The sequence below is a fragment of the Parasteatoda tepidariorum genome, chromosome 12, assembly GCF_982258835.1.
Source record: "Parasteatoda tepidariorum strain Cologne lab strain chromosome 12, Ptep-v5.0, whole genome shotgun sequence".
Classification (NCBI taxonomy): Eukaryota; Metazoa; Arthropoda; class Arachnida; order Araneae; family Theridiidae; genus Parasteatoda; species Parasteatoda tepidariorum.
This window is the reverse complement of record NC_141766.1, coordinates 36,891,747-36,919,583: the sequence shown is the minus strand read 5'-3', so window position 1 is coordinate 36,919,583 and position 27,837 is coordinate 36,891,747. Positions and strand designations below refer to the sequence as shown.

Below are 27,837 nucleotides of genomic sequence, written 5' to 3'. Positions count from 1 at the left end.
CGTGCATTTGAGTATTTACTTTTTAAGGTGATAATTCTATCCCACTTTTTGCAGTTATTGCTATTGATTTCTCCATTTTTTTGAAATCTGATATTTTTTTATGCGCTGTTATTTATTACAATAAGGTAATCTCGAAATGAAGCATTTGAGGAGTCTGATTCGAAACACGTATTTGTGGAGCCGGATTCGCATGATTTCGTCAATCTTTAGATTTCATGCCTTTTATTTATTTTTTATTTTTTTATTGTGATGATTATTTACAAAATGTAAAAAGCGTTCAAAAACTTTATTCTATTAAATTTAATGATCCTATATAAATAGTAAATTTAAGTTTTATATTCCATAATTTTATAAGTAAAACTGGTATTACATCATTTAATTTTGCAGAATAAGTTCATTAACACTAAGCATACCATCACTTAATCTATACCTATTTCTAACATAGCCGGTCAAATGACTGTATGTTTCTTGATTGAATGTATAAAATATGGATGTTAGGAAGGAAATAAACTAAAAAAAACTTTATTATGATTAAATAAATTGCATATTGGCAATTTTTATGTATTACAAACACGAAGAATAAAATTTTTTAATTCATTATTAAACTCATTTTTTACATATACAAAGTGTTTCCATTGTACATTTTCCACAGACATATTTCTTGTAATTATTATTATTTCTATAATTCTTATTATTATTCTTATAATTATAAGAATTATAATTCTTATAATTAATATTATTAATATTATTTCTTCTAAGAACTTGTGCTGTTTTGATTGTTTTGACATTTTTCTTTGTAAAAACTAACAATTAATTAGGAATGAAATAAAGCTATCAAAATAAAATATAAGCTACTTACGAAAACAGTTTTTGCCACTTTTTCTTTCACAAAAATGTCAAAATCTAAAATTTTAGGTACTTTCTTGAAATTTGAATACACAGTTATTCTGATTGAACTAATATGCAACAGTCTTAGCAGAAATGGGCAACTCACCGAACGCAGTACATTGAATGCGCATTACATCGTAATTTCTGATCCGATAACCTTATAAAGCAATAAATTGTTCTCCCGGTCAAATGACTGGCTGTGGTAGAAACAGGTATATGACAAGTATTATTCGAAACAAGCAAAATGCCAAAAAATATAATATTAACTGTATATTATTGTTAGAAAAAGTCATGAAGTCAAATGTTAAAAAATGATAAGATGATAAGCACATTTCCGATGCAAAAATTCTTAAATGGTCATTTGACCGGTAATGGTATGTTTAGTGTTAAATTTAAAGTTCTGCAAATTATTCGTGATTTATAAATAACGATGTTGGAGAGATGTGTTTATGATAAAAAAGAATTTTGTGTATTTTGGAAACTTTTGCATGTAGAGAAAGAATCAAATTAGTAATTTTTTTTTTACTGACAGCAGGGATATTTTTTATCATAAAATCAAACAAAATTATGTAAACAATTCAAGGCTAGATGGTCATTTGTGATCATACTAGTTTTATTTATTTTAAATTTATAATTGCAATAACTTTTTTTTTATAATGATTTTTTATAAAGCATCAGTAATTGTAAATCTGTGTCTGTTTAACATTTGGCTTTGTGTATTTGGTAACAGAAAATTTGTTTTCAGATAAATCTGTTACAGTGAATTCTGTAATATGAAATTGTGTCTTCAACAAGATAAAATACATTTTAATTAAGTAATACTTATGGTTACATGGCCCTAATATTTTGAATAGAAGTGCAAACTGAATAAAATTTTCAGTACAAATGTAGGAAAGTAATTAAAATGTATACTTTTTAAACTAGATGTGAGAAAAGTTAATGACAATTAAAGTTAATAATAATTAAAAGTTTCAATCAAGAAAATGCTTAATTTTAATCTAAATACTTTGAAATTATCTGAAACCATTTGTTTTTACTTTGTTATGGCAATTTTGTAAATGAACAAATTTCAATTATATTTCCTGTCTTAATAATTATTAGGTAATAATTTGTAATAAATCTTTTTTAAAATAATTAATATAAAATTTTTTTAACAAATATAAGTGTCTAGTTCCATTATCCTTAGAGCATAAAAATTTTTACATCAACTTATAATGTTGTATGAATTTAAATTAACAACTACTTTCTAAATTTACCGTAAAAAAAAAGAATTTTTTTAACAAACTTTTATTTAAGTTCTATATCAAGTTCACTTACTTAATACTTGGATTCTTAAATTTGTTTAAATGAACTACAAAAATCATAATGTGTTTTAACCACCAATATTATGGTATAAGTGTTTTTCGTTTAATTTAGACTGTTTCAATTGTGTCCAATTTAAGATGCTTAATTTTAACACTTACCTGTATAATAAATCTGAAGAAAAAAAAACGTAAAATAAAGTATGCTTATCTTTTTCATGGGTGGAGCATAAAACAAAATATTATTGATGCCAGTGATTATTTTTTAATGGTGTTATTATTAGTTGCTACGGGTTTTGTGTAAATAGGCACTGTTATAAAAGGTACCCAAATTACTCTTATAGAGATCTGATGTAGCTAATGTTTTAATATACTTCTTGAATTATGTGAAAAAGCATAAAAGATCAAAAATGCTTTCAAAAAGAATTGATCCAATAAATATTTAGTGTTAAATGTTCTTTTTTTAGAAATATTTTTTTTATTTATTTAATTTTCTTTCTTTCTTTTTTTTATTATTTTTTTATTCATACCTTATATACTGCTGCAGTAATAGGCTGCAAATTAATTATCTAATTAGCAATTTTTTTTATAATTGACCTTTTTAAATATTGACTTTTCTCTTACTTAAAAATGATTTATTAAATGACTTGAAAATAATACAATTGTTTAAACTAGATTATAGTTATGGATTTCTTAAAGTTTTGTTTTAAATTCATGCTTGATATTTCTTCATTGAAAAAAAAGTTTCTTCCTCTTATGTGAGAGGAAACCTATTTCTTTCACTGTGGTTAAAACTTTTCATTCCTGGTTTCAAGTTCCCTTTTAATTTTCTTTTCTGTGAATGTTTTTCATGTTGTGCCTTATTAAATTTTCTCAATCATAAACTGAGAATCTAACTGTTGCAATTTTAATGTTATGACTTACTGATATTCCTGAAGACTGTTGTTTCTCGCAAAATAATACAGTTTCTAAAAATAATGCTAGATTATAGGGTTCAGAAAAGAACCAGCCCACAAAGATTTCTTCTTCTTTCCCCATGAAACAACTTAATTTTGCCCAGAAATAAGTATTTTTCTATTATATTCTACATGTTACTTTTACATACTAAATATAAAAGTTAGGTAAAGTAAAAACTGAAAAAATATTGCTTGCCTATTACCAAAGGGATTAATAAAAAAAATTATTATGAAAATAACTATTTCAGTTATATTTCTGCATTTTAAATGTATAATGCATTGCATAATGAAGTTACAGAAATGGTTCTTTGTAAATGTAAAGCATAATGTTCTGGAATTATTTTTAAATTTAAAAAACAAAACAAAACAAAAAACGCATAGTTTGCTTTAAAAGTAATGAATGGAATTTTTAACAGTATTGTATACATATTTTTCAATATATTCGTTCTCTCAGGGCTGCTCCGGAAAAATCCGGATTTCCGGGTTTTTCACTAACCGGGATCCGGAAGTTTCCGGAGATCGAAGGTCCAGACGTTTCAAAAAATCATTGATCACAGAAGTTTCTGGAAATCAAATTTTCAAAGGTGGAACTTAAAAACATAGTTTATTATATTTGTTTGTAAGAGAGAGCCAGAGAGATACTTTATAAGCTTATATTTATGATTAATATTCATTTTTTATCAGTAAATAGTTGTTATATTCATAAACTCAAGAAAAAAGACATATTTGTAAATTTTAGTTACTTCTCCAGGTCATCATAGGTATGTGTAAATGGTTTAGGTATGTGTAAAATTTTAAATATATTTTAAGTAAACTAAGAAATATTGAGAAAAGGGAAGAAAAAAACCTCATTTAAATTTTTTTCTAATTTTTCAATTTAAACTGTTTTTTTTTTTTTTTTTTTTTATCTTGAGAAATTTTCCGGAATTTCGACTTGGGCTCACAATCACCCTTGAATTATAAGGTATGAATTTTTTTATACCATATTAATCTACATATTTTTCAATTGAAATATCTAAAGTTTCAACTGTTTTTATTTATTAGAAGCTGAGAAAAATTAAAATTAATTATTTTTAAAAAAGTAATTTGGCGACAATGAAGAAATGATTAAATGGGGTAATTAATATTAAAATGTGATAAACTTGTGAGGAACTTGACTTCGCGCGCTTAGCATAAAATTTCATTCATATTTTTTTCGCTAATAATCGTTTGCTTATCTTTTCATTTTTATTTTTTTAAGATATAAAATACGATGTTTCTTTTTTAGTCGTCTAAAATTCTATTTGCAATTTAGTAAGGAAATTTGAATAAAACATTTTATTGAATAAAATACATTTTATTCAGAGAATGTGGAGTTTTATAAAAGCATGCTTCTGAAAGAATATGATTATACAACAAATTGTGCTTCTTTAATGTGATTATTTTTTAGTTTTTAGTTTTTTTTTCTCAATAACTGATAAAATTTCAATAATATACATAAGAATGAATAAATTTGGAATAAAATATTCATCAATTTCTTGAATATATATTTTATAAATATTAATAAAAATACGTAGTCAACATTTTTAAGCATCTCTCACAACATCGCAAATTTCTCAAAATCTTATAGGGTAAACTAACCAGTGAAGGAATACTTAAGCTTAGCTTGTCTTTAAAAAAAAATCATAAAAATTTCAAAATTTGTAATTTTAGCTAAATGACGTATTTGTTATTAAATGCATGTTGACATATTTGTTATTAAATGCAAATTATGTAAAAAAAATTTAGATAACTTACATAATATTGTTTTAAGCTTTTGGTGGTTTAAATAATAAGTAGTAAGATAACCAAGTGAAGGAACAGTTTTTAAATTGAATAAACACTAAATTTTCCAGTGAATGAACACTTAATTTTGAGAATGTTTGATGCTCGTTAGGAATCCTTAGGCCACACAGATATCTGTCGCCCTGTAGATGCCTGAATTGACGGATGTTAACACAGGCGGGCATTAGGAAAAAAAAATCTTTTAAGTTTTCGTGCCCCCATTTCAGTATCTTAAGGGCCTTACGAGCTCTGTTTAAAAAGAGAGTATCATATCATATCAGATATATATATAAGAAAACAAAAATAATCATAGTAGCAGTATTTGGTGGTAAATGTAGCTTATCGTAATTGAAGATCATGCTGTGCGACATTTTATGGTGAATTTGCGAACGTAAGTTCCAGAATGTATCGAAACATGTGGATGCTATTTGCTAATCATCTTTATCCAAAGAAAACCATGTAACGTAAATATCTAGCAAAATGAATCAATTTTTTAAACAATGAATCATACAATATGCAGCATATTATTTCAATATCTTATTCTTAAACATAACATATTTCAATGTTTTTAAAATGCCACTAAACATTCAGCAATTCATTGAGTTATAGAAAAAAGAAATCGTAAATTATAGAAAACCTTGTGAATGTGCATTAGAATTACTATACAATCTAAATTTTATTTTTCAAGCACTTTTTTTTCCTTCAAACTTTCATGCCTAGAAGACTCGATTAAAGCTGTAAAAATCATTATCCCTAAAATTTTGTATATAGCTATTATAAGTTATGTTAATTTGATTTTAGTATGAAATCCTCGAATAAACATATCAAAAATAGCATAATCTAAATAATATCAGATAAAAAGTTCATGTATTTAAATTCTGAAAACTTATTGTGACATTAGGTCACAGCCTAATTTATAAATATCCTGTTTTTTTTAATCAATAATATTAATTCTTTTGACTTAATTTATAATTTTGTAATACATTTTTTTATTTCATCATCTTTCTTTAGCCCCTTAAGCGGTAGCGCAATTTGGACATTCTCCCCCTAAAATTCCTTACCAGGACCCCAAACCTCGCAGACTTCGAACACGGACGGTGACGTCACTATCCCCCGGAGTCTATTCTATACCACCGTCCGATAGTAAAACAAAATCCAAACCTCGCAACTCCCGAAGAGAGCGGTGAAGGGAATCCCAGCCCTCGAAGAAAGGTTCGGACCCTCCCCCTAGGAAGTGACGTTTTGTATCGATAGTTATAAGAAAGTGACCAATGGCTTTTGTTTATCCTTTAATCGTTCTCCCTTCGCTTAGGGGTCGTGACCTCTATCCCAGAGTTTACAGTGTTCTTTCAGAAAGAGAATGTATTCTTCTTTCATTTTGACAGTTACATACATAGTCTAAAATAAATATCTACATATTTTAATCTTTGATCTTTCTTCAAGAATTTAATATGTAGTATTCGTTTTAAACTTGTTTGCATTATTGTATTTATTATTAGAGAATCGATTTACCTATAACTATATTTACTAACAGTTTGCCAAAAAAAAGAAATATTCTTAAAATAAAAAATAATACGTCAAATAATACAAATCAATAATACAAATCCAATACATCTTTATTTATTACCTTTTCTAAAAATCATACTTTGAATGTTGTTTTAAATAAATGTAATTGAGTCAATTAGAAATTTTATCACTAGATTATGAAACTTTAGAAATTATATGTATATTATCGAGTGCTTTTAGATTTAAAGAACTAATGATTAATATTTAATTTCACAAAATTTTGCAATTTTCTATTTTTACTTATTTTATTATTTATAAAATTTTTATTATATTTATGATTACTTTATTACCTTCTATTATTTATAATTTTCTTTTTTTTATTATTTGCAATTGATAAAATGTGTAGCTTTATACTTTATAACACTAAAATCTTTTAGTTTTAAAGCTACAATAAGTATCAAAATAACGCGCAATAAATAAACTTTAATAAATCGGTAGAATGCATGAAATAAACTTTAAACTAGCATTTTTTAAATAAATGTTAGTTTAAAAAATCTTAAAAAAAATTTCCTTTACAATTTTAAAAGAAACTGCTTTTTCAATTTTTCACTTTCTTTTTTATGATTCCTCTTTTTTTTTTTTTTTTTTTTTTTTTTTTTTTCGCAATTGCAAACTTATACATTTTAATAATTGTAAGTTATTTTTTCAAGAAAAACATTATTTTCTTCTTTTTTATAATATTTTTTATAATAAATTACAATTCGCAACTCAAACAATGCAATATTTATTTTTCAAATTTAATAATTTATCTCTTTTTTGGAAATGGTATTTTCAATTGTTGTGTTATATTGAACTAGATTTGGAAAAAAATTCTCTGCAATGAATTTTTTGCCTTACATTACCCTCTTACATTAAACCCAACTCAGAAGACAAAGATGCCAAGTAGTTGTACTTTATTTAAGAATTTCATGCTAGAGTTATTAGTTACACAATTTCACTATTGTCGTTTTAACCATAATTGCAGTTCGTGATTTTTTTTATATCACAAATTCGTTTTTAAAGTTTAACTCGTTACAAGTATTTTTAATACTTTCAATTAAACACATTTTCAATTTCAAAATATTCTCAATTGTTTTTATATTTGAGGCTGGATTTTATTTTTTTCGCCTTATCATTTACCATTGTGTATGTAAATAAATTATGAAAAAGTAATTCGGAAAAATATTTGTTTTAAGTGCCACATAAATTTGTAAGAGACTTTTTGAATTAGAATTAATTGCATCAATGAGGATAACTTAAAATATTATTCGAATAATACCAAAAAAAGATTAGTATAATAATTACCAATGAATACAGGTAAAACAGAATATGTTAGTTAATATTTAAAAATTAATAATACTTAGCAAATTATTAATACTTAACTAATATGTGAAAAAAAAATCTCAAAACAGAGAAAACAATTATGCTTGATTTTTTCTCTCCCTAAAATTTGTAATACTCACAATAAGTATTTTCAAAAATTCAAATGTCAAACAACAGCTTAAGAAATAACTAAAAAGTTTTCTTTAGTCTACAATTTTTTTAGTACAATTTTTAAACAAAATATTTAAAACAACGTGATTTTTTTTAGAAATTTTTTAATGTTTATTTTAACAATTTTTTTTTCATAAAATATTACACAATTTTTAAAAAACAAATTTTTGAGTATATTTCGATGTCATAATTATAAGACTAGAAATATAAATAATTTTTTTTTGGAATATTGAGAACAGGAAAATTAAGGAAAAAAATAATAAAAAAAGGTTTCTTAATTATGCCTCTAAATTTACCAGCAACTTTAAAACAATTAATTCAAAAACAATTTTATTAAAAAAGTTTTCCTTCTTTATATTCCGGTCTTTTTATTATGCTCTTATATGGAATCCAACTCAGAAGACAAGGGTGCCAAGTCATGAGAACTTTGTTAGAACTTTTAGTTATATATTTCCATTGTACAGCAGTGGAAAATGGTCTAGCCATAAGGATTATTCGTGATTTTATTTTATCACAAATTAGTGTTAGTAGTTTAGCTCGATGCAAATATCAACTAGTTTTTATTGCACACATTTTTAAGAACAAAATTTTCTCAATTGTTTTTCTGATTGACGCAGGATATTTTTTTCTTATGATTTACCATTCTGTATATAAATAAATTATGCTAAAGCAATTCAAAAGAAATTCTCTCTTTTTACACGTCGCAAAAATTCGAAAAAAGCTTTTTGAAGTAGAATTAATCGCATACATTAAGATAATTTAAAGTATTACTTGAATAAAAACATAATAACGCTAGTTTAATAATAACAAATAAATATAAGTGAATATCTTTAGAATAACTTAGCTGATACTTAATGGAGAATCTCAAAACAGAAAAGAAAATATTGCTTAACTTTTTTTTCCACCCTAAAACTTATTACTTACCATTTTATTAAAGGAGTAATTATTTTAAAAAGATCAAATGTCAAACAGAAGATTAAGAAATAACTCTAAAACGCTTTTCTTATTCAATTGCTTTTCTAATGCTATTTCTAACAACAACAAAAAATTTTAAAAAGGTGATTTTAGAATTTTTTTAATCTTAATCTTAACAAATTTTATTCCTAAAAATAATAGATAATTTTTCAAAAAATAAATTGTCGAATATATTTTGGCATTATAGATAGATATAAGAGTAAAAATATCTTTTTGTCTTAGAAAATAAAAGATGAAATTTTCGCATTTAAAGTATGAACAGAAAAATAAAAAAAATAATAAAAATGTTTCTTAATTATGCATCTAAATTTAACTGCAACTTAATAATAATTCAAAAACGATTATATCGAAAAAATTTCCGCTCTTCATATTCCATGCTTTTTATTACCCACTTATATTCTACCCAACTCAAAAGACAAGTGAAAATAAATGAAATTATGCTTCTTAATTATGCATCTAAACTAATCAACTACTTTATAAAAATTACAAAACCGATCATATTCTAAAAGCTTCAGTTCTTTCAAATCTCTGATAGAAAATTGCATAGCGGATTAAAAATAAGCATACAATTTATAGTAATTCTTATTTAAATTTTATACGATTTAGTTATAGTAATCTTTTTTTTTTATTTGGCACTAATCTCAGTCATAACTCACCAATTTTTTAGAGAAAAAAATTCCATTTTTTTTCTGCAGATATTTTGAAAATATTACGAGGTAATTAAAATAAAAGTTAATAAAAACATGGCAATAATTATACTAAACATATTATGGCTAAGAATACGCAAAAATTTGGAACAGAAAAAATGTTCACGTTTTATTTAAAGTCGTGCAAGATTATTATAGATTTTATTATAAGTTTTGCTAGAAACCGAAACTAATTGTTTAATCCATTTATTATATGAAACAATAAATTTGTGAGAGAAAAAATTATGTCTGAAATATATTCATAAAATATCTAGGTAAATGATTATAAAAAATCATAAAATATCTGGGTAAAAATTATCTTTGAAATCGGAAATCTAATTTAATCCCAGCGTTAAACGCATCCTATTCGAACGTTCGAATCGCTTTCACCAGCAAATTGTTAGGTGAAAGCTTTCCGATAGATGGGAGGAAAAATGAAGATCGCAGCCCGTTAGCAAAATCCGTTCGAAAGCGCGAGGTTTCAGGTTTTCCCTAGGAGTAGAAACGTGACGTCAAAATGACGTCATTTTTCTCTTCCTAGCTCGTTCGAAGTCTGCGAGGTTTGAGCTCCAGCTCCTTGAAGAGCCCCTTTCTTTCGAGAAGTTTCCACCCTTTTTTTTCTGAGAATTCTACTGGTTGTCGGCATCTTTCATCTCCGCGTGTATGTTGTGTTTCTCAACCGTAACTTGTAACGTATAATCAATTTTTCGTCTCAACTCGTGATTTTTAGATAATTTAACTTTAACTTGCACAACATGCACTACAACTTCAACCTTAAGTTTTTGTATCTTATAAAAAGGAAGAGCGCGAAAGACGAGAGGCTTTCGATAATTAGATGGTCAGATAATTTTCTGCCCTCCGCTTAACGGAGTTTTGATATTTTTTTGCTCCCACCTCCCTAAGGTGGAGAAGTTTTTTTTGGAAGAATGGCTTCCTTGCGCCATCTTTTTTTTGATGTTTGGCTTTGTTCTCTGAAAATAACTCATCTACCGCCATGTTGCAAATCTGCTGTCCTTTTCATTGTCTCTGATGAATGCCTACTAAAGAATTTTCTTGATAAATTGGATTAATGCCTACTAAAGAATTCTCCTGCTTATAAATCCCCAGCTTTTTAAGATGACCCTCTGACCAGCCACCGACAGTGATGGAAATCATTCACAGTCATTTTCTAACTTCATGATCGGGATATCTCCTGCTTATTAATCTCTTCAAAAAAAAATCTCAAAAAGAATGTCGGCAGCTTTTCCTTTCCGAGAATAAGTTCTAACTCCTGTTCCAGTTATCACTAGTTACCACAATTTTAGGATGTGCCATTGATGATTCCTTACCTGATGTGCCTCAACATGATGATTTGTTTAACTTGTTTTCCTCCAATAAAACAACAATGATTTTTTTAAAAAAAAGAACTGGACTAATTCCTTTTCACTAGCCAAGGATTTTTCTGTTTGTTTCATCCTAAACTGGACATCTTTTTATGGAGAAGAAGGTATGTTTTTTAGAATATACTTGTTATCTTCTGGAACGTATTTTTGAAGAAGAAAATTTACTATTTTTCTGGGTTAGCCAAACTTCGTAAATGTACCACTAACTATGTTTCACCTGGCCATTAATTTTTAGTTTTTTTTCTTTTCTAAATTGTTATCATTTTTGCAACTTTTTCATTTTTATTCTATACCCAACCGTAACAGGTTACTTATAAATCAATTCAAATTTTCTTTTAAAAAAAGATTAAAATAATTATTATTATTTTTTATTTTTTTTGCTTTTTGGACATAAATGAACTTAAAAATTGTCTATTGCCTAGAAACTTCGAGATGTTTTCTATTAACTATTAATTAAACCTCTCAGAGCAATCACAAAACATTATTTCAATTTTTTTACAGTCAGAAATTGGTTGCCTAGCAACCTAGTAAAATTAAGCGTTTCTCTTTTGAATCAGTCAATGGGTTATCTTAAAATATTTATTTGCGCAGGCGACTTTTTTTGGCGGTTTTCTGGACTATCGCCAAATATATAAACCATTATTGCAACCCAATTTACGACCCAATTATTTTAAAATTTTGTCTACCCCCCCTAATTCAAGTGTCTAGATTCCAAATATGTAAAAAAAAATACATGTTTATTCAGAGAAAGTACGTTTTTGTGTCTGATTTCGTAACTTAATTAATAGTTAGCACTAATTAATTAGCATATTTGAGGTCACCCCCAGGAACCATTAAGATTGACACTTAGTTCGTGAAAATCGGATCATTAGAACGAAAGTTATTCAGGGTGATATCTTTTTTTTTTTTGCGGACTGTACTTTATTTTGACATAAACTTTGAATGAAACCAAGCATGAATCTTCCCTTAGTTTTTTTTACGTAAGGAAACAATTGATGGATACAAAAAAAAACATTGCTGTTTTTCAAAGCTACTTAAGTCACAGGGTTGGGGTAACTTACGCCCGTATATTGGTTTGTTTTTAAAATTTTTTGGGTGTTTATTTGCACTTTGAAATAATTAATGACAATATTGTTTTTTTCTAATGGTTGATATTTCTTGTTTATGCAAGTATATCGTTATATGATTAACAGTAATTTGAAGGGTTACCTAATTTTTTAATTGTGTTTTTCTTGATATTTAAATTTATTATATTTCAATGTGTACATTATTTTCATGAGGTTATCAAAAGGTTACAATTAGTAATAATACCTGTGTAATTGATACTTTTATTATTTAAATTTTTTTCATTAGATGACCCCAATTCAAACCCGTAATAGAACGTATTCTAATCCAATAATTATGCCTGACAACGTAAATAACATAGAGGCCAATAGGCAAACCCCTAAATTCAATTTCAATAGTCCAGAATTTTCTGGAAATTCTCAGAATGTAGAGTGGTTCCTGAACCAAATTAAAGATCTAGTAAAATTAAATCAGTTTGATAATCCGGCTGCATTATACTTGTTAAAATCAAAATTGTCTGGGGCTGCTCTCACTTTTTTTCAGAATTCACCTGAATGTAGGGTGGTCACAAAGTTCGAGGATGCATGTCAGCTGCTTCAAAATTTTTTCAAACAAGAAGACTCTTCCTCGGCTGACTTGGCAAAATTTCAGGCAATCAGCCTTTTGCCCTCTGAAACTATCAAAAATTTAGAATATAGGATAGATTCTCTTGCCCATAAGGCATATAACTTTATAAATGACCAAACTGCTTTGTCTCGGATAAAAGCCATGCAGTTCTTATCTGCAATCCCTTTGCACCTTAAGGAGACTATTCTCATTGAGGGAATACAAGATTACCGCGAGATGGTCAAAAGGGCCAATCATATTGTGACAATTCAACAATCTTTAGCTGGATCGGCTACTCCTTTAGTCGCAGCTCATGCGGTGACTCAGTGTGCTTCTGCTGCACCTGATCAGCTCACCTTAATTTCAAAACAACTCGAAATGCTGACAACAAAAATTGAGACTATGCAGTCTAATTGTAATATATGTTCGAAACCCCACAGCACTAAATTATGTCCCCTTTTAGTTCACCCTGTACAGAACCAGGATCGGGTTGGACATGAACAACCTCGCCCAACTCCAAACCTTCACTGTGTTTTCTGTAATAGGTCTGGGCATATCATGAGTGTGTGTCGAACGTATCTCAGACATTTAAGACAAAATTCATTTGGGCCATTGGCGATGCATTCTTTTCCGCCACAGTTCCCCATGGTTTCTCCCAGGTTCACTGCACCGCAGTATCCACCGCCACCGATTCCTAGTCAAAATGAACAATTTAGACCGAGGGTTAATAATACTAATTATAGAGGTAGCAATCCTTTAAACTCTCGCAGGAGGCAGTAGGGGATGGCCCTGTCTTCTCATCCACCAAACCATCCAAAATCTTTGATATAAATGAGTTTATGTCAAAATCGATGCATAATTCAAATGTTACTATTAGGGAGTTTTTGACTAACTGTAATTATAAAGAAAATATTGAACACATAAATATTGTTTCACATGAAATTAATCTTCCTACAATTGCTTCTAGCTTTAAAAATGTTAATGTAAATTTTCTACTCGATAGTGGGTCGTCAGTCTCATTATTGACATTAGATACTTTCAATGCAATCAGGGCTCATAATAAAGTAAAATTCTTATCAAGAAAAGTCCAAATAAGAACAGTTAATTCTCAGCTTCAATTCTCGGCTTGTGCTGAAATTTCCTTTAAAATCCATAATAATTTTTTTCGACATCAATTTTTTATTGCAGATATTAAGAGTGATACTTTTCAGGGAATTCTAGGTTTTGATTTTCTAAGAACACATAATGTTCTTATTAACTTCCAAGACGAGTTGGCGCAATTTAGTAATTTTTGTATTCCTTTAAATAATTTTGATAAGTTAGCTTCTAATCATACCAATAATGAACAGATTGATGTAGTTTTAAAAAATAAACTCACAATTGAGCCAGGCGAGACTGCCATTGCCCATTTAAGAATTAATTCTTTTGCTAATCAAACAAATAAAGAAGTGTATTTCACACCTACTTATAATTCAAAGATATTAATTCATCCTTCTATTAATGTTGTTGATAATAAGTCTTTTAATACAATAATCCAAAATAATTCTGATAACACTGTTCATTTAAATAAAGGCTTGAATATAGGATATATTATTTGTAATTTTGTTGTCCAAAATAGTAATGATGGTAATAATGTAGATTTAAATGATTGTACTAATCTAGAACAGTGTAATTTAATTACTGCTTCTCAGGATATTTTAAATTTAAGAAAAGATGAACTAAAATCTACTGATTTTGATTTAGCACATTTAGACACTGATCAAAAATTAATTCTTCAGAACATTTTATTGGAAAATTTTGCTGCATTTTCTAAAACCATAAAAACTTTAGGATGTACTGATCGTGTAGTTCCCTCTTTAACATTGAAAAATGACAATGCAATAAAAACCTTACCATTTGAAATTCCATATGCTTTAAGGGATGACATTAAACAAGAATTAGATGAATTAGTGGAAGCCGGGATTATTCATAGGCATGTTAGCCATTGGGCTGCTCCACTAGTCTTAGTCAAAAAGAAAAACTCAGAGAATAGTCAGGGAAAACCTAAGTATCGTTTAGCTTTGGACTTAAGATTACTTAATGCAGTGGTAGAAAGCTCCACTTACCCTTTGCCTAAAATAAGCACGATAATTAATGAAATTTCTTCTTATAAATTTTTCACTAAGTGTGATATTCGAGAAGCCTATAGGCAGGTTATGCTTCCTGAACACCTACAGGACATACTAACATTTACTACTCCTTTTGGATCCTTCGCTAATAGACGACTCGTTTTTGGCCTCAAAACGGCAGCGAGTACTTTCCAGGCTTTAGTAGACCTAATTATTGAGGAATTAAATACTGAGGGTATTAAAGGTATCCATGCTTATCAAGATGACTTCCTAATCGGAGCAAATTCCTTTGAGGAAATGACTAATAGAATATCAGCGTTACTTAAAATTTTAACTAAATATAACTTAACTTTAGCTCCTAATAAATGTTCTTTCTTTAAAGATTCTGTTGAATATCTCGGTTTTGTAATTTCCCATAAGTGTATAACCCCTACTTCATCCAATATAGCCAAAATTACTTCATTTGCTACCCCTCGTAACGCCAAACAGGTTAAGAAGTTTATAGGTGTGTGTGGCTTTTATCGCCATTTAATTCCAAATTTCGCCCAATTAATTGCTGTGTTGACTAAAGTTGCTACAAAGCAATCTAAATTTAAATGGAATGATGAACAACAGCGGGCATTTGATGCATTACAGAATGCATTTTTTTCGAAACCTTTTGTTCAGTTACCAGATTTCAGTAAACCGTTTTTCCTAAATACTGATGCAAATTAGGCATTTCAGCAGTTTTGATGCAGGAGCATGAAGGATCTCTTCGCCCTGTCTCTTTTTTTAGTAAGGCTTTGTCCAAGTCTGAGAAAAACTATCCCGCCATCAAATTGGAGCTATATGCAATTTTTAAGGGTATTACAGCATTTAAATCTTACCTCTATAATAGAAATTTTACAATTCTGAGTGATAGTAAACCCCTAAAACATTATCGCAAGGTTACATCACCTGCTGATATTATCACACGTTGGTTGCTTGCTTTGAGTGAATATACCTTTGAGTTTATACATATACCTGGTCATGAGAATGTGTTAGCCGACTGGTTTAGTCGTTCTCCTGATCCAAATTTTTGTCAACCTGCTTTAATTAGTAATGATTCTGAACTAATTTTACCTTTCACTGATATAAATGAAGACCATGTAATTCATGCTTTAACTAATAATGACTCCCCTCTTGAAATTTCTTTAGACACATTTAAATCGGAACAATATAAAGATCAAAATATTCAGGAAATTATTTCTCTTTTAAACAATCCCACGTTAATTAATCAATCTAAGACTGAACATTTCTTTTTAAATGATGGTATATTAATGTATGCCACTGAGGTTTTTCCTCATAAACACAGAATTGTAGTTCCAAATTCATTAAAATCTAAAGTGTTAAATATTTGTCATGTTTCCCATTCTGGTATTCAAAAGACGTATGAGCTTGTGTCTAAAAGATATTTTTGGAAAAGTTGTTACAGTGATACCTGTAATTATGTTAAGTCTTGTGAATTATGTATTAAACATAAACAGTCTGCGAGCAAGCCTGCTCCTTTAAAATCAATGTGGCTACCTCAGAGGCCTGGACAATTTGTCTCAATGGACATTGTAGGACCCATTAAGAATTGTGGATATATTTTAACTTTCATAGATCATTTCTCTAGACATTTAATTTTAAACCAACTAGTCAATTTAACCACTGAGACTGTTTCTAAACATTTAATGAATTATATTACTCATTATGGTAGAATGTTATACCTATTAACAGATCTAGGCACTCAGTTTAAAGCTGAGGTTTTTGAATTAATCAATAAAAAGTTAGGCATAAAATTAGCCCATAGCAGTGCTGTTCATCCTCAAAGTAATGGAATGAGTGAACGCATTAATCAAGCTATTAAGTCTTCTGTTTTAACTTTACATGAGAAAGGTGTGTCATTTGCAACCAGCTTATTAATTCACCAAAATATATACAATGGTTCAATTCACTCTTCAACCAAATTCACCCCTAACTTACTTCATTTTGGTCGTAATTTGGCCTTAATTTTTGATTGTTTTGAAACTAGTGTTGAACCAATACATTTGGATAAATCTCACTATTTATTGGAGACCTTAAATGAGCTCAATATTGCATATGAAAATGCTTACCATAATTATGAACGAGCTCAAGTCAAACAAAATTCGAGACAAGGTGCGAAAGCAAAATTAAGATCACTAAATATTGGTGATATTGTCTATTTAAAACATACTAATGTGTTTAAACCTAAATTTGATGGTCTGTTTACTATTTTGTCAAAATTTAATGATGTGGATTATGTAATCCAACTTTTGGACAATACAAAGGCACCTAAACTAACTGTTCATATAGACCGTTTACGTCTATGTCCTCATAGGAGGCAAAATTTGCTTTTTCATCCCTCTTTGGATACCTCCCCTAGTGTAATTGATAGTGATATCACCCTCCCTAAGGCTTGTCCTTACAATTTAAGAAGTAAATAATTTTTTTTCTAATAAATTTTGTTTGAATGTAACATTGTTATGTGTGATGGGTGTTATTTGGGTATCGGTGTATATGATGCTGGCCGTCATATCCGCGGAACATCGGGATCCTGTAGTACTTGTCAGGCAATACCAGTGATTTTTTTTGGTTAATTTTTTGATATACTGTTCTTGTAACTAATTTTGTCAATAATTCTAACATTTTTTAATTGAATGAGGTATTCAAATTGTGATATGGTTTGTATGGTGGATGATGAGCAGTGCCCTCCTTCTTGCGACTCTACAAACTTATAACTATGGGTTCGTGTTTGTGGTTGTTCATGTCTAACTGATTGTAATTTTTTTAACAAATATTTCATGGTAATATTTGTATTTTTTTAAAATTACTTAAACACATAATTGTAATTAATTAATGACGTCTGATTTTCGAATGCCAATTTTTTTGTTTTTCGACCCTGTAGTTCTGTACAGTATTTTTTTTTTCTTTTTCTAGTATGTCATAAGTCACTCTTATTACATACAAATTTTTTGTGGATTTTTTTGCAGAGTGTGAATTCTCTTTGCATTAGTAATGTATACAAGTACACCTCATTGTACATCTCAAGGTGTCACAACGTTTGTTATGATTTTTTATTGTTTTGTGTTATGTTGTTTTATACAAATTGTTGATGCTGAATTTGTTAATTGTATATTGTTCAGCAATTTTTGTTAGGTAATGCTTTTTGTAAGCAATGTGTCAAGGCCTTGTTTGTTTTTGTTTTGTTTTAGCAGTTTTTTTGGTCAAAGTTCTGTGAGTCAATTTGTTGTTTTTTAAGTGTTAAAATTCCTTGCAGTTTTTGTTAAGTTTAATGTTTTGCCTAGGCTTTTCCTGTTACAACTAGTAAATTTAATTTCAATTTTTTTAAATTTTTTTTTCAAGTCTAAAATTAATAATTTTTATGCACTTATTGCTCTCTCTAATGACTTTGATTTGTTTCAGGTATACATTTTGATGTGTACTAATTTTTTTGTCGTTTTAACTCGGATTACTACTTATCAATCTTGTTTGATTGGTTTCAATTTTTCTCAAAATTCACTTAATGGATTGATGTACGAAATGTTGTACAAAGTTTTTTTTTCGTTTAAGCTCGGAGTATTGTCAGTCTACAATGGTAGTCTGATTTTTCGTTTGTTTGCAATTTTTCAATTTTTTTTTTCCTAATAATTTCCAGCAAACAAATCAATTTTTTTTCAATTCCTTCTTACAAGGAATAATTTGAGTTAATGTCCTTTACCTCAAAAATTGTTTTTCCACTATTACTAAGTGAGATTTTTTTAAATAATCAATTATCCATTTTACCTCCTTAATGTTATATTATTTGAGGAAGTTTTTCTCAGTCTACTTCATGTAGCCTGAATTTTTATACGGGTGTTATTGCACTTATAGGCATTCACATGCTTCAAGGCATATGTTGTTTAAGTTTAATTTATATTACATGTGTTGACGATTCTGTGTCAAAATGTTTGTTTTCATTTAGCAAACAATTAAGATTGTTTTGTGTTTTTTTCGTCCATTTATCAAACAATTAACATTGTTTGGCCATTTCACTAATCAAGATGCAGCCATGTAAAGCTGCTTATATGTATGTGTTATTATGTGTTACTAGTTCTTTGTATGTCTTATGTTTGAGGCACAGCTTTTCTCATTTCAGACTCTTACTATCAAAAGTTTTGATATAGATTGTTATGTAAACATCTGACTATTTGTAAGTGGAGTAGTGGTGAACTGGAGTTGCAGGCTGTTAGAACTTAATTTCATTTATAAATTTTTTGAATTAATATTTTTTTTGGCAAAAACAAAAAAAAAAAAAAAAATTTTTTTTTCTTCAAAATTTTTTTCTGCAGTGGGGGGTATAATGTGACATTAGGTCACAGCCTAATTTATAAATATCCTGTTTTTTTTAATCAATAATATTAATTCTTTTGACTTAATTTATAATTTTGTAATACATTTTTTTATTTCATCATCTTTCTTTAGCCCCTTAAGCGGTAGCGCAATTTGGACATTCTCCCCCTAAAATTCCTTACCAGCTCCTTGAAGAGCCCCTTTCTTTCGAGAAGTTTCCACCCTTTTTTTTTCTGAGAATTCCACTGGTTGTCGGCATCTTTCATCTCCGCGTGTATGTTGTGTTTCTCAACCGTAACTTGTAACATATAATCAATTTTTCGTCTCAACTCGTGATTTTTAGATAATTTAACTTTAACTTGCACAACATGCACTACAACTTCAACCTTAAGTTTTTGTATCTTATAAAAAGGAAGAGCGCGAAAGACGAGAGGCTTTCGATAATTAGATGGTCAGATAATTTGCTGCCCTCCACTTAACGGAGTTTTGATATTTTTTTGCTCCCACCTCCCTAAGGTGGAGAAGCTTTTTTTGGAAGAATGGCTTCCTTGCGCCATCTTTTTTTTGATGTTTGGCTTTGTTCTCTGAAAATAACTCATCTACCGCCATGTTGCAAATCTGCTGTCCTTTTCATTGTCTCTGATGAATGCCTACTAAAGAATTTTCCTGATAAATTGGATTAATGCCTACTAAAGAATTCTCCTGCTTATAAATCCCCAGCTTTTTAAGATGACCCTCTGACCAGCCACCGACAGTGATGGAAATCATTCACAGTCATTTTCTAACTTCATGATCGGGATATCTCCTGCTTATTAATCTCTTCAAAAAAAAATCTCAAAAAGAATGTCGGCAGTTTTTCCTTTCCGAGAATAAGTTCTAACTCCTGTTCCAGTTATCACTAGTTACCACAATTTTAGGATGTGCCATTGATGATTCCTTACCTGATGTGCCTCAACATGATGATTTGTTTAACTTGTTTTCCTCCAATAAAACAACAATGATTTTTTTAAAAAAAAGAACTGGACTAATTCCTTTTCACTAGCCAAGGATTTTTCTGTTTGTTTCATCCTAAACTGGACATCTTTTTATGGAGAAGAAGGTATGTTTTTTAGAATATACTTGTTATCTTCTGGGACGTATTTTTGAAGAAGAAAATTTACTATTTTTCTGGGTTAGCCAAACTTCGTAAATGTACCACTAACTATGTTTCACCTGGCCATTAATTTTTAGTTTTTTTTCTTTTCTAAATTGTTATCATTTTTGCAACTTTTTCATTTTTATTCTATACCCAACTGTAACAGGTTACTTATAAATCAATTCAAATTTTCTTTTAAAAAAAGATTAAAATAATTATTATTATTTTTTATTTTTTTTGCTTTTTGGACATAAATGAACTTAAAAATTGTCTATTGCCTAGAAACTTCGAGATGTTTTCTATTAACTATTAATTAAACCTCTCAGAGCAATCACAAAACATTATTTCAATTTTTTTACAGTCAGAAATTGGTTGCCTAGCAACCTAGTAAAATTAAGCGTTTCTCTTTTGAATCAGTCAATGGGTTATCTTAAAATATTTATTTGCGCAGGCGACTTTTTTTGGCGGTTTTCTGGACTATCGCCAAATATATAAACCATTATTGCAACCCAATTTACGACCCAATTATTTTAAAATTTTGTCTACCCCCCCTAATTCAAGTGTCTAGATTCCAAATATGTAAAAAAAAAAATACATGTTTATTCAGAGAAAGTACGTTTTTGTGTCTGATTTCGTAACTTAATTAATAGTTAGCACTAATTAATTAGCATATTTGAGGTCACCCCCAGGAACCATTAAGATTGACACTTAGTTCGTGAAAATCGGATCATTAGAACGAAAGTTATTCAGGGTGATATCTTTTTTTTTTTGCGGACTGTACTTTATTTTGACATAAACTTTGAATGAAACCAAGCATGAATCTTCCCTTAGTTTTTTTTACGTAAGGAAACAATTGATGGATACAAAAAAAAACATTGCTGTTTTTCAAAGCTACTTAAGTCACAGGGTTGGGGTAACTTACGCCCGTATTCACCAACACGGATTACCTCCGGGTAATCTATGGGTAAGAGTAAAATCACGAGTTTAGTGTGAAACGTTATTCTCCAGCCGAAATTTCGCTAAACTCGCAGATTTCATCGGCAGTTCTGACTCTCCGGGTAACCCTCTGTTTTTGCCAAGTTATCGGAGGGTAACCTATTCACGAGGAGCTTGTAAACAAACAAGATGGAGGATTCTATCGCTGCGTTTGAGCTTGAAGATCTTGAAACTGTTGAAAGAAGGGAAAGATATGTCCCAACTATCAGAAATAATGACCTAGAAGAGTTAGATGAAATAGACTTTTTTGAAGGATATCGTTTCTTAAAACCGACGATTGAAGAACTGATCTCCAAAATTGGCAGTAAGTTGGAATCTGATACAGATCGGAACAATGCCTTAACTCCAACGGAAAAAGTTTTAACTGCTGTAAGATTTTATGCATTTGGAAACCAGCAAATAACATGTTTATATTATATAACAGCACATGTTTATATTATATACAAAGTCACATGGTTTTACCTTGCCCAATCAAAGGCCTCGTTATATTTCCTCCAAGAGTTAAACTCGAGTTGTGAAATCCTCTGTTGAAAACGGTTGGAGAATAAAAAGCGAGGGTTAATCCGAGAGTAACTCTGAACCGTGGATATTCCGATCCCCGAGTTACTCTTGAATTTAACTCAGCGTGGTGAATACGGGTGTTAGCCATCAACACTGTTTTTAGCAGCAGTGAAGTTTGATTTTAAACTTTCATGCTCCCAGTTGCATGTTTTGGTTTATGTATTTTAACACTCCATGTATTTAAGGTAGGTTTATAAGCCCTTACCTATATTTAAAATAATTTTATAAATTTTACTCTAACACCAAACTCATATTTTTAAGTTGAACTTCCGTAAAATGTTTTAAACAATCTGAAATGATACGTTAATATTTGGTTTATTTCATTGATTAAATTTCCATTTTTTCTATATTTTTAAATTTATTGTTTTATCATCTTACCTTTTTTTTATCGTTTAAGTTTATGCATCTAATTTGTGCATTTTATCATTCCTGCTTATGGAAATTTGTTGAACTTATCACCTTAAATTTAAGTCAAGGAATTAATGGTTAAAACTTATGATGATCATTTTAATGTAATATATTTGTCCAAGAACTCTGTTAAGATACTCATTTTTCTCCCTAAAATCCCATATCATAGAATGTGAATTAATGTTATGATTCTTGCATTGACACAAAAATGTCTAACCATAGAAGGGTTTTCTCTTTCTAAGATTTTCATTAAGGTTAATTAATTCCAATATTCACTAGTTAGTCCCATTTATAATAATAATCAACCATAATCTCCATTGTCTTCTGAGTTATAAAACATTATGTATAATGTCTACTGAATTACAAAATTGCTATGTAAAGGTAAATTTTTTTCCATTATGTAAATGTAGTTAATCAGCAATGAAAAAGAATAAAAATATTAAGTTAAATATTTTTTTTAATAAATGCTTCTTTTTCTAAAGCGTCTTCTACGAGAAGAAGAAAATCATAATTTAATGATGGAAAAATATGTATCTCAAGAGAAGCTTGATAAAGCTGAAGCAGAATTTCAGGATTATGTTCAAAACGAAGATAAGGAAATAAAGATGCTGATCCATAAAAAGAAGCTTCTGAAGAGAAAACTTTCTGTAAGTTTTTGTAAAAGTATATGGCATTAGTTATAGAAATAATTCTTAACCTTAATTTAAGTTATGTATATATAATTTTTTTTTAAGTTTTAGAAATTGTTGCTTTGTTTTAGTAGCGTAACATAATGTTTTGCAATGTTTGTTCTCTCCAGTGTGTAAATATAGTTTAAAAAAAACCCTAGATTTTTCTTATAATTTCCCTACATTTTTTAAATTGCATAAGTTAAAAAGTTTTTAAAGCTATCAAATCTTGAAGTCATGTAAAGAAGTATATCTTGTGTATATGTGTTTTTGTCTACATAACATTGGTAATTTTTAGTTTTTATAAAAGTAAAATAATTTTTTTAAAAATTTACATATGTAAAGAAATTACAAATATAAAATATACTTAACTGGAATGTGTTGCACACCTGGCTCTCTGTATTGTATGTTAGTAACAGGAAGACTCAGGAGACCTGAGAAAGACAAATAACTTTTATTTAACATAGGTATTCATCTAGACAGTAGAAGTAAAAAAATTATTTATAAACACATACTATGTTCAGTTACAATACATCAACAGATGGCTAGGATGGAACAATAGTAACAAGTTTGGTTAAGCAGGTGATAATAAACGTGATTAGCATCCTGTATCTGTTCCTGTATCTGTTTCATGGACAACATTTTGAATTCGACAATACGTATCACACTCTGTCGCTCCACATCAGATACATAGCCAGACACATACAGCTTATTGACAGATCATCACATGCAGTAGCATTCCCCTAAAAACAATAGAAGTTATGTGACAATAGCCATGCCCAGCACAAGCTGCAAAGCAACTGTGTGGATGTAGTATGTAGAGCAGATGATTTGAACAAGTCAACAAGTGAACAGGAATGTAAGTAGTGAACGGGTATCGACCACCTTTTCATATTTATCCAATGAACCTATTTACACAAATTTTATGCCAACAGCTAATTACTTAACAGTAATTATTAAAGTACTAAATACAATAACTATATGCAAATATCCTACTCACTACAATTATTTCAAAAAGATATATACTAATTCTCTACCGCTGATGCACATTCCGACCACACTGACCCTGACAATCTTCACTCAACTAAAATGACCATCGGAGATAAGAAAAATACCTCAATACAGCTCAAAAGAAGTAATTTTCAGAAAAATAAAATTTCAGAAAAAAATTTTAAAAAATTTGGAATATTAATGGGACTAGTAGATTTAGTTTTTGGCTGTAGTAGATTTTATTATTTTACATGTATCATGTATTACACAAAATTTACCATACAAATTATCTTATTTGGCTCATGGGATTTAACATTTGAATAATTAAGGGGCAGTATTAGGGTTTTGTTATAGCTCAAAACGGAGCGTGTTTGTCTTCATGCATCTTGTGAAAGATTTGCTTTTACAGTTGTGGACTTGTGAAAGCAAATACAATAACAGGACAAGAGGTAGTATTATGAGTATTGGCTACAAAATCTTGTCCCTTATCTTTCAATTTGTTTTGTATCCTTCCAGATTCACTGAGTTCTTTCTCCACATTTGAAGCAGTAAATTCTCATCTAGTCTAATGAGTTTAAACTTGCTTATCATAATCTACTGGCAACCTTCTAGTTAATTGAAAACTTGAGCTTTTCATGTCCAGTATCTTTTATTTGCTTCTTTTTCTCTTTAACTAGCTTACAAAATATCCAAATCGTCTCCTTATCTGGATCAAACTTGAGTTAAAAAATAATTCATCAATAAGTCTGGCTAATTGTACTTGTGAGTTTGGTTTGAAGTTCTCTTCAGACCAGTTTATGCTGTTTTTCCTTTTGTGTCAAATATCCTTTGTTTGTGTCAAGTATCAATGGCTGAAAATAATCGAAATTCCTCAAAAAATTTTGCTGTAATTTTTGTGCTTTCTGTATTTCATATGAGTTTTTATCTCCATCCTTTGCATTGGTTTGTAATGACTGTTCTTAAAGCTTTTTAGATTTAGAAATCACAATATGGAATTTTCGTCATTTTCAGTCAACTTCATCATTCTATTTAAACCGTCCTAGTAGAGTAATAGCAAATCTCGCTTCGAACAAAATTAAATAATTAGAAAAAAGCTTATCATGGAAGGACAGGAATAGGCCATAACCGTGATGACAGGCTTTACAAGGTAGTGACAAATGCCAAGAAAGCTAAAATCAGGGCCCGACTTAGCCTAATTGGGGCCCCAGGACGAAAACTTCTTTTGGGGCCCCTCTGCTTCACTACTTCAGTAATTAGGAACTGAACTCATAGAGGTATTTTAATTTTTCACCTCATTCTACATATATAACAAAAAAATTGACTAGAACCTATAATAGCTATTAAGTGCCCCCATATTGTTCTATCCATTTTATTGTTTTTCTGACAATTCTATGTCCATCATGTGAAGGCAGTTTCCATAATGCAGATTTCTGATTGTTAACTTTGTCATCTAGCTGCGAAAAATTTATATCCTTGCTGAGATTAATGCGAAATTCAGCTAAATTTTCGCAATTTCGATAGGTCAATTAAGCCTATCAGAAGCCTGTATTTTTATAAACATATCGCATTTTGTGATATGTTAAAATACAGGCTTTTGATTGGTCAAATTTGTCCATCGTAATTGCTAAAATTTAGCTGAATACCGCCCTAGAAAGCCATGAAATTACAAAATATTGCTTTTTTGTGTTCATACGATAGATCAATGAAGAAGCTAACATAAAACTGGCGGATTTTACACTACACTGATATTTTGTTTAAAAAAATTTCAATGAAGAAGGAAACGTAAAATAAACTTTCTATTTGATTTGGAGGCCCCCTCTGATGTGGGGGCCCGGGGCAACCACCCCGTATGCCCCTGCCTTTGTTAGGCTCGGGCTAAAATGCAAAGACATAGTTGAATTTACAGTTATGTAGTAGGCTAATACAGTAGCTAATACATACATGATAATAGTTATAGATATAATATACTTTTATATCTATAATTATTATAAGTTATTAAAGTTATTATACATGCACACATAATAGTGATGATAGTTATAGATACAATATATATACCTGAATGCATAATAATTTAAATTAGCTAGCGGTATTTCAAACACATTTAAAATATGAGAAATTAAAAAACAACACTCATAATTGATATTTAATTTATTTTTAATGTCCAAAATAATTTTTAAAATAAAGAAGTGTCAGGCTAGGGAAAAAAAAAAACCCCTCCATTTTAACAAAATATATTAAAAACTTAAACCATCCCTTGGGTGTCTTTCGTATTTTTCCCTGTTTCAATGTTCTTTTTTTCCCTGTGTCACCATTCCTCTTTCTTGAATCTGTCCTTTGAACTCGTGGACACTCATTTTTTTCTTCTTTCTCCAATAAAATTATCCAGTTATTGCTATAGTAATAATTTTTCATTCACTAATTAAAGAAATTTAGCAGATTGTATACTTAGCAATACTTTTTGATGTATTAAAATGCTTTTAATATTTATTAGGCAAAAATGGATCTGTGTGCAAAAGAGGATGCCGAGGGGAAAGAAGATATAAAAGAAATGAAAGAAAAGATGGAAAAATATAAAGAAATAGAAGCTAAATCTAAACTTGAAATTGCAGAGTTAGAAAAGGAATTAGCTATTTCTGAGAAAAAGTATTTATTTTTTTATAATTTCATTATTGTGTATCTTACTCTTTTCATATCTGCGAAAATCTTTTACTTTATTCTAGTAGTTAACCTATTTCATTTGTCAATGATACCTTTAATAACTTTTAATTAATTAATACAGTTTCAAATTTTTTTTTTAAATAAGGTGTGTGGTTGTTTCTTGCCTTTATTTAAAAGAAATTTTTCTTTAGTGTATTTTTTAGGAAGTTTTTTTTCCTCTCTTCTCTCACCTTCAAAAACACATGCTAAGAGGTGGAAATTTGTAGAAATTGTCGCATTTTCAATAATAAAGAAGGTTAAATTTTTATGTCTAGTCCATATTGAAATGGCCAACTTTAAGCTCATATTTTTGAGGAAAACTAAATATATATTCCTCAGCGTACTCTTGGTGTTTTTGAAAGGAAAATCCTTAGAAATATTTTTGGCCCAGTACAGGAAAGAGGCTGTTGGCGAATCAGATACAACTTTGAATTATATAGACTCCATGGACAGCCACAAATAGTGCAGGTCATTGAAGCAATAGATTAAGATGGCTTGGCCATGTCTGGAGAGGTCCAGAAAACAATACAGTACGAATTGCCACCTTTGAAAATCCTTCTGGATCTCGGGGCAGAGAAAGACCTCCAACTAGATGGCTGGATGACACTACTAAAGATCTCAAAGTAATAAAGATTAACAACTGGAAAAAAGTCGCCATGGATAGGAGGAGTTGGAGGCTACGCGTGGTTGAGGCAGCCAAGGCCTGTAAGGGGCTGTCGTGCTGAAGGAAAAGAAATATATATTAAAAATTTTTTCTTGTTGTTGAACTCCTTTATTAGTCTTTAAGTAATTTTAGAGCAAGTTATTTTGCAATTTGAAAACTTTTATTTTGAAATCATAATTTAATGCAAAAATTTTTCTTCATCAGAGAAGTAAAATTGAAAATGACTATGAAAAATGAACGTAAGTAAAATATCAACAATTAAACGCATAAAAATATCTGTTTTACAAATGAGAACCATTAAAAAAGGGACAAACGAAAATTGTCTTTGAGCACCAATAATCTGTTATGCTAAACAAATTCTTTATTCTTCATCCAGTTTGTGATTTTGATGCTGAAAACCTCAGTTTAGAGACTAAATCATTTGTCAGAATTAAATAAACTTGGTCTTAACTGGATAAAGACATGTTAGGGTTATCAATGACATGCTATAGTGCGGCCAAATACCTAGAAATTGTAAAGTAAGTTACAAAAACTTAATGGGCAGAATATATCTGAT

At 29.3% G+C, this 27,837-nt stretch overlaps 1 protein-coding gene across 2 annotated transcripts in view; it reads left to right on the top strand.

Moving 5' to 3' along the window:
- Positions 1 to 27,837, top strand: part of LOC107455117 (uncharacterized) — a 100,367-nt gene that overhangs the window by 31,092 nt on the left and 41,438 nt on the right. For both annotated transcript variants that reach the window (XM_071188264.2, XM_071188263.2), the window contains 2 exons: positions 22,745 to 22,909; positions 26,412 to 26,563. In XM_071188264.2, coding sequence (XP_071044365.1) covers positions 22,745 to 22,909; positions 26,412 to 26,563 — 317 coding nt within the window. The remainder of the gene's footprint in view (positions 1 to 22,744; positions 22,910 to 26,411; positions 26,564 to 27,837) is intronic.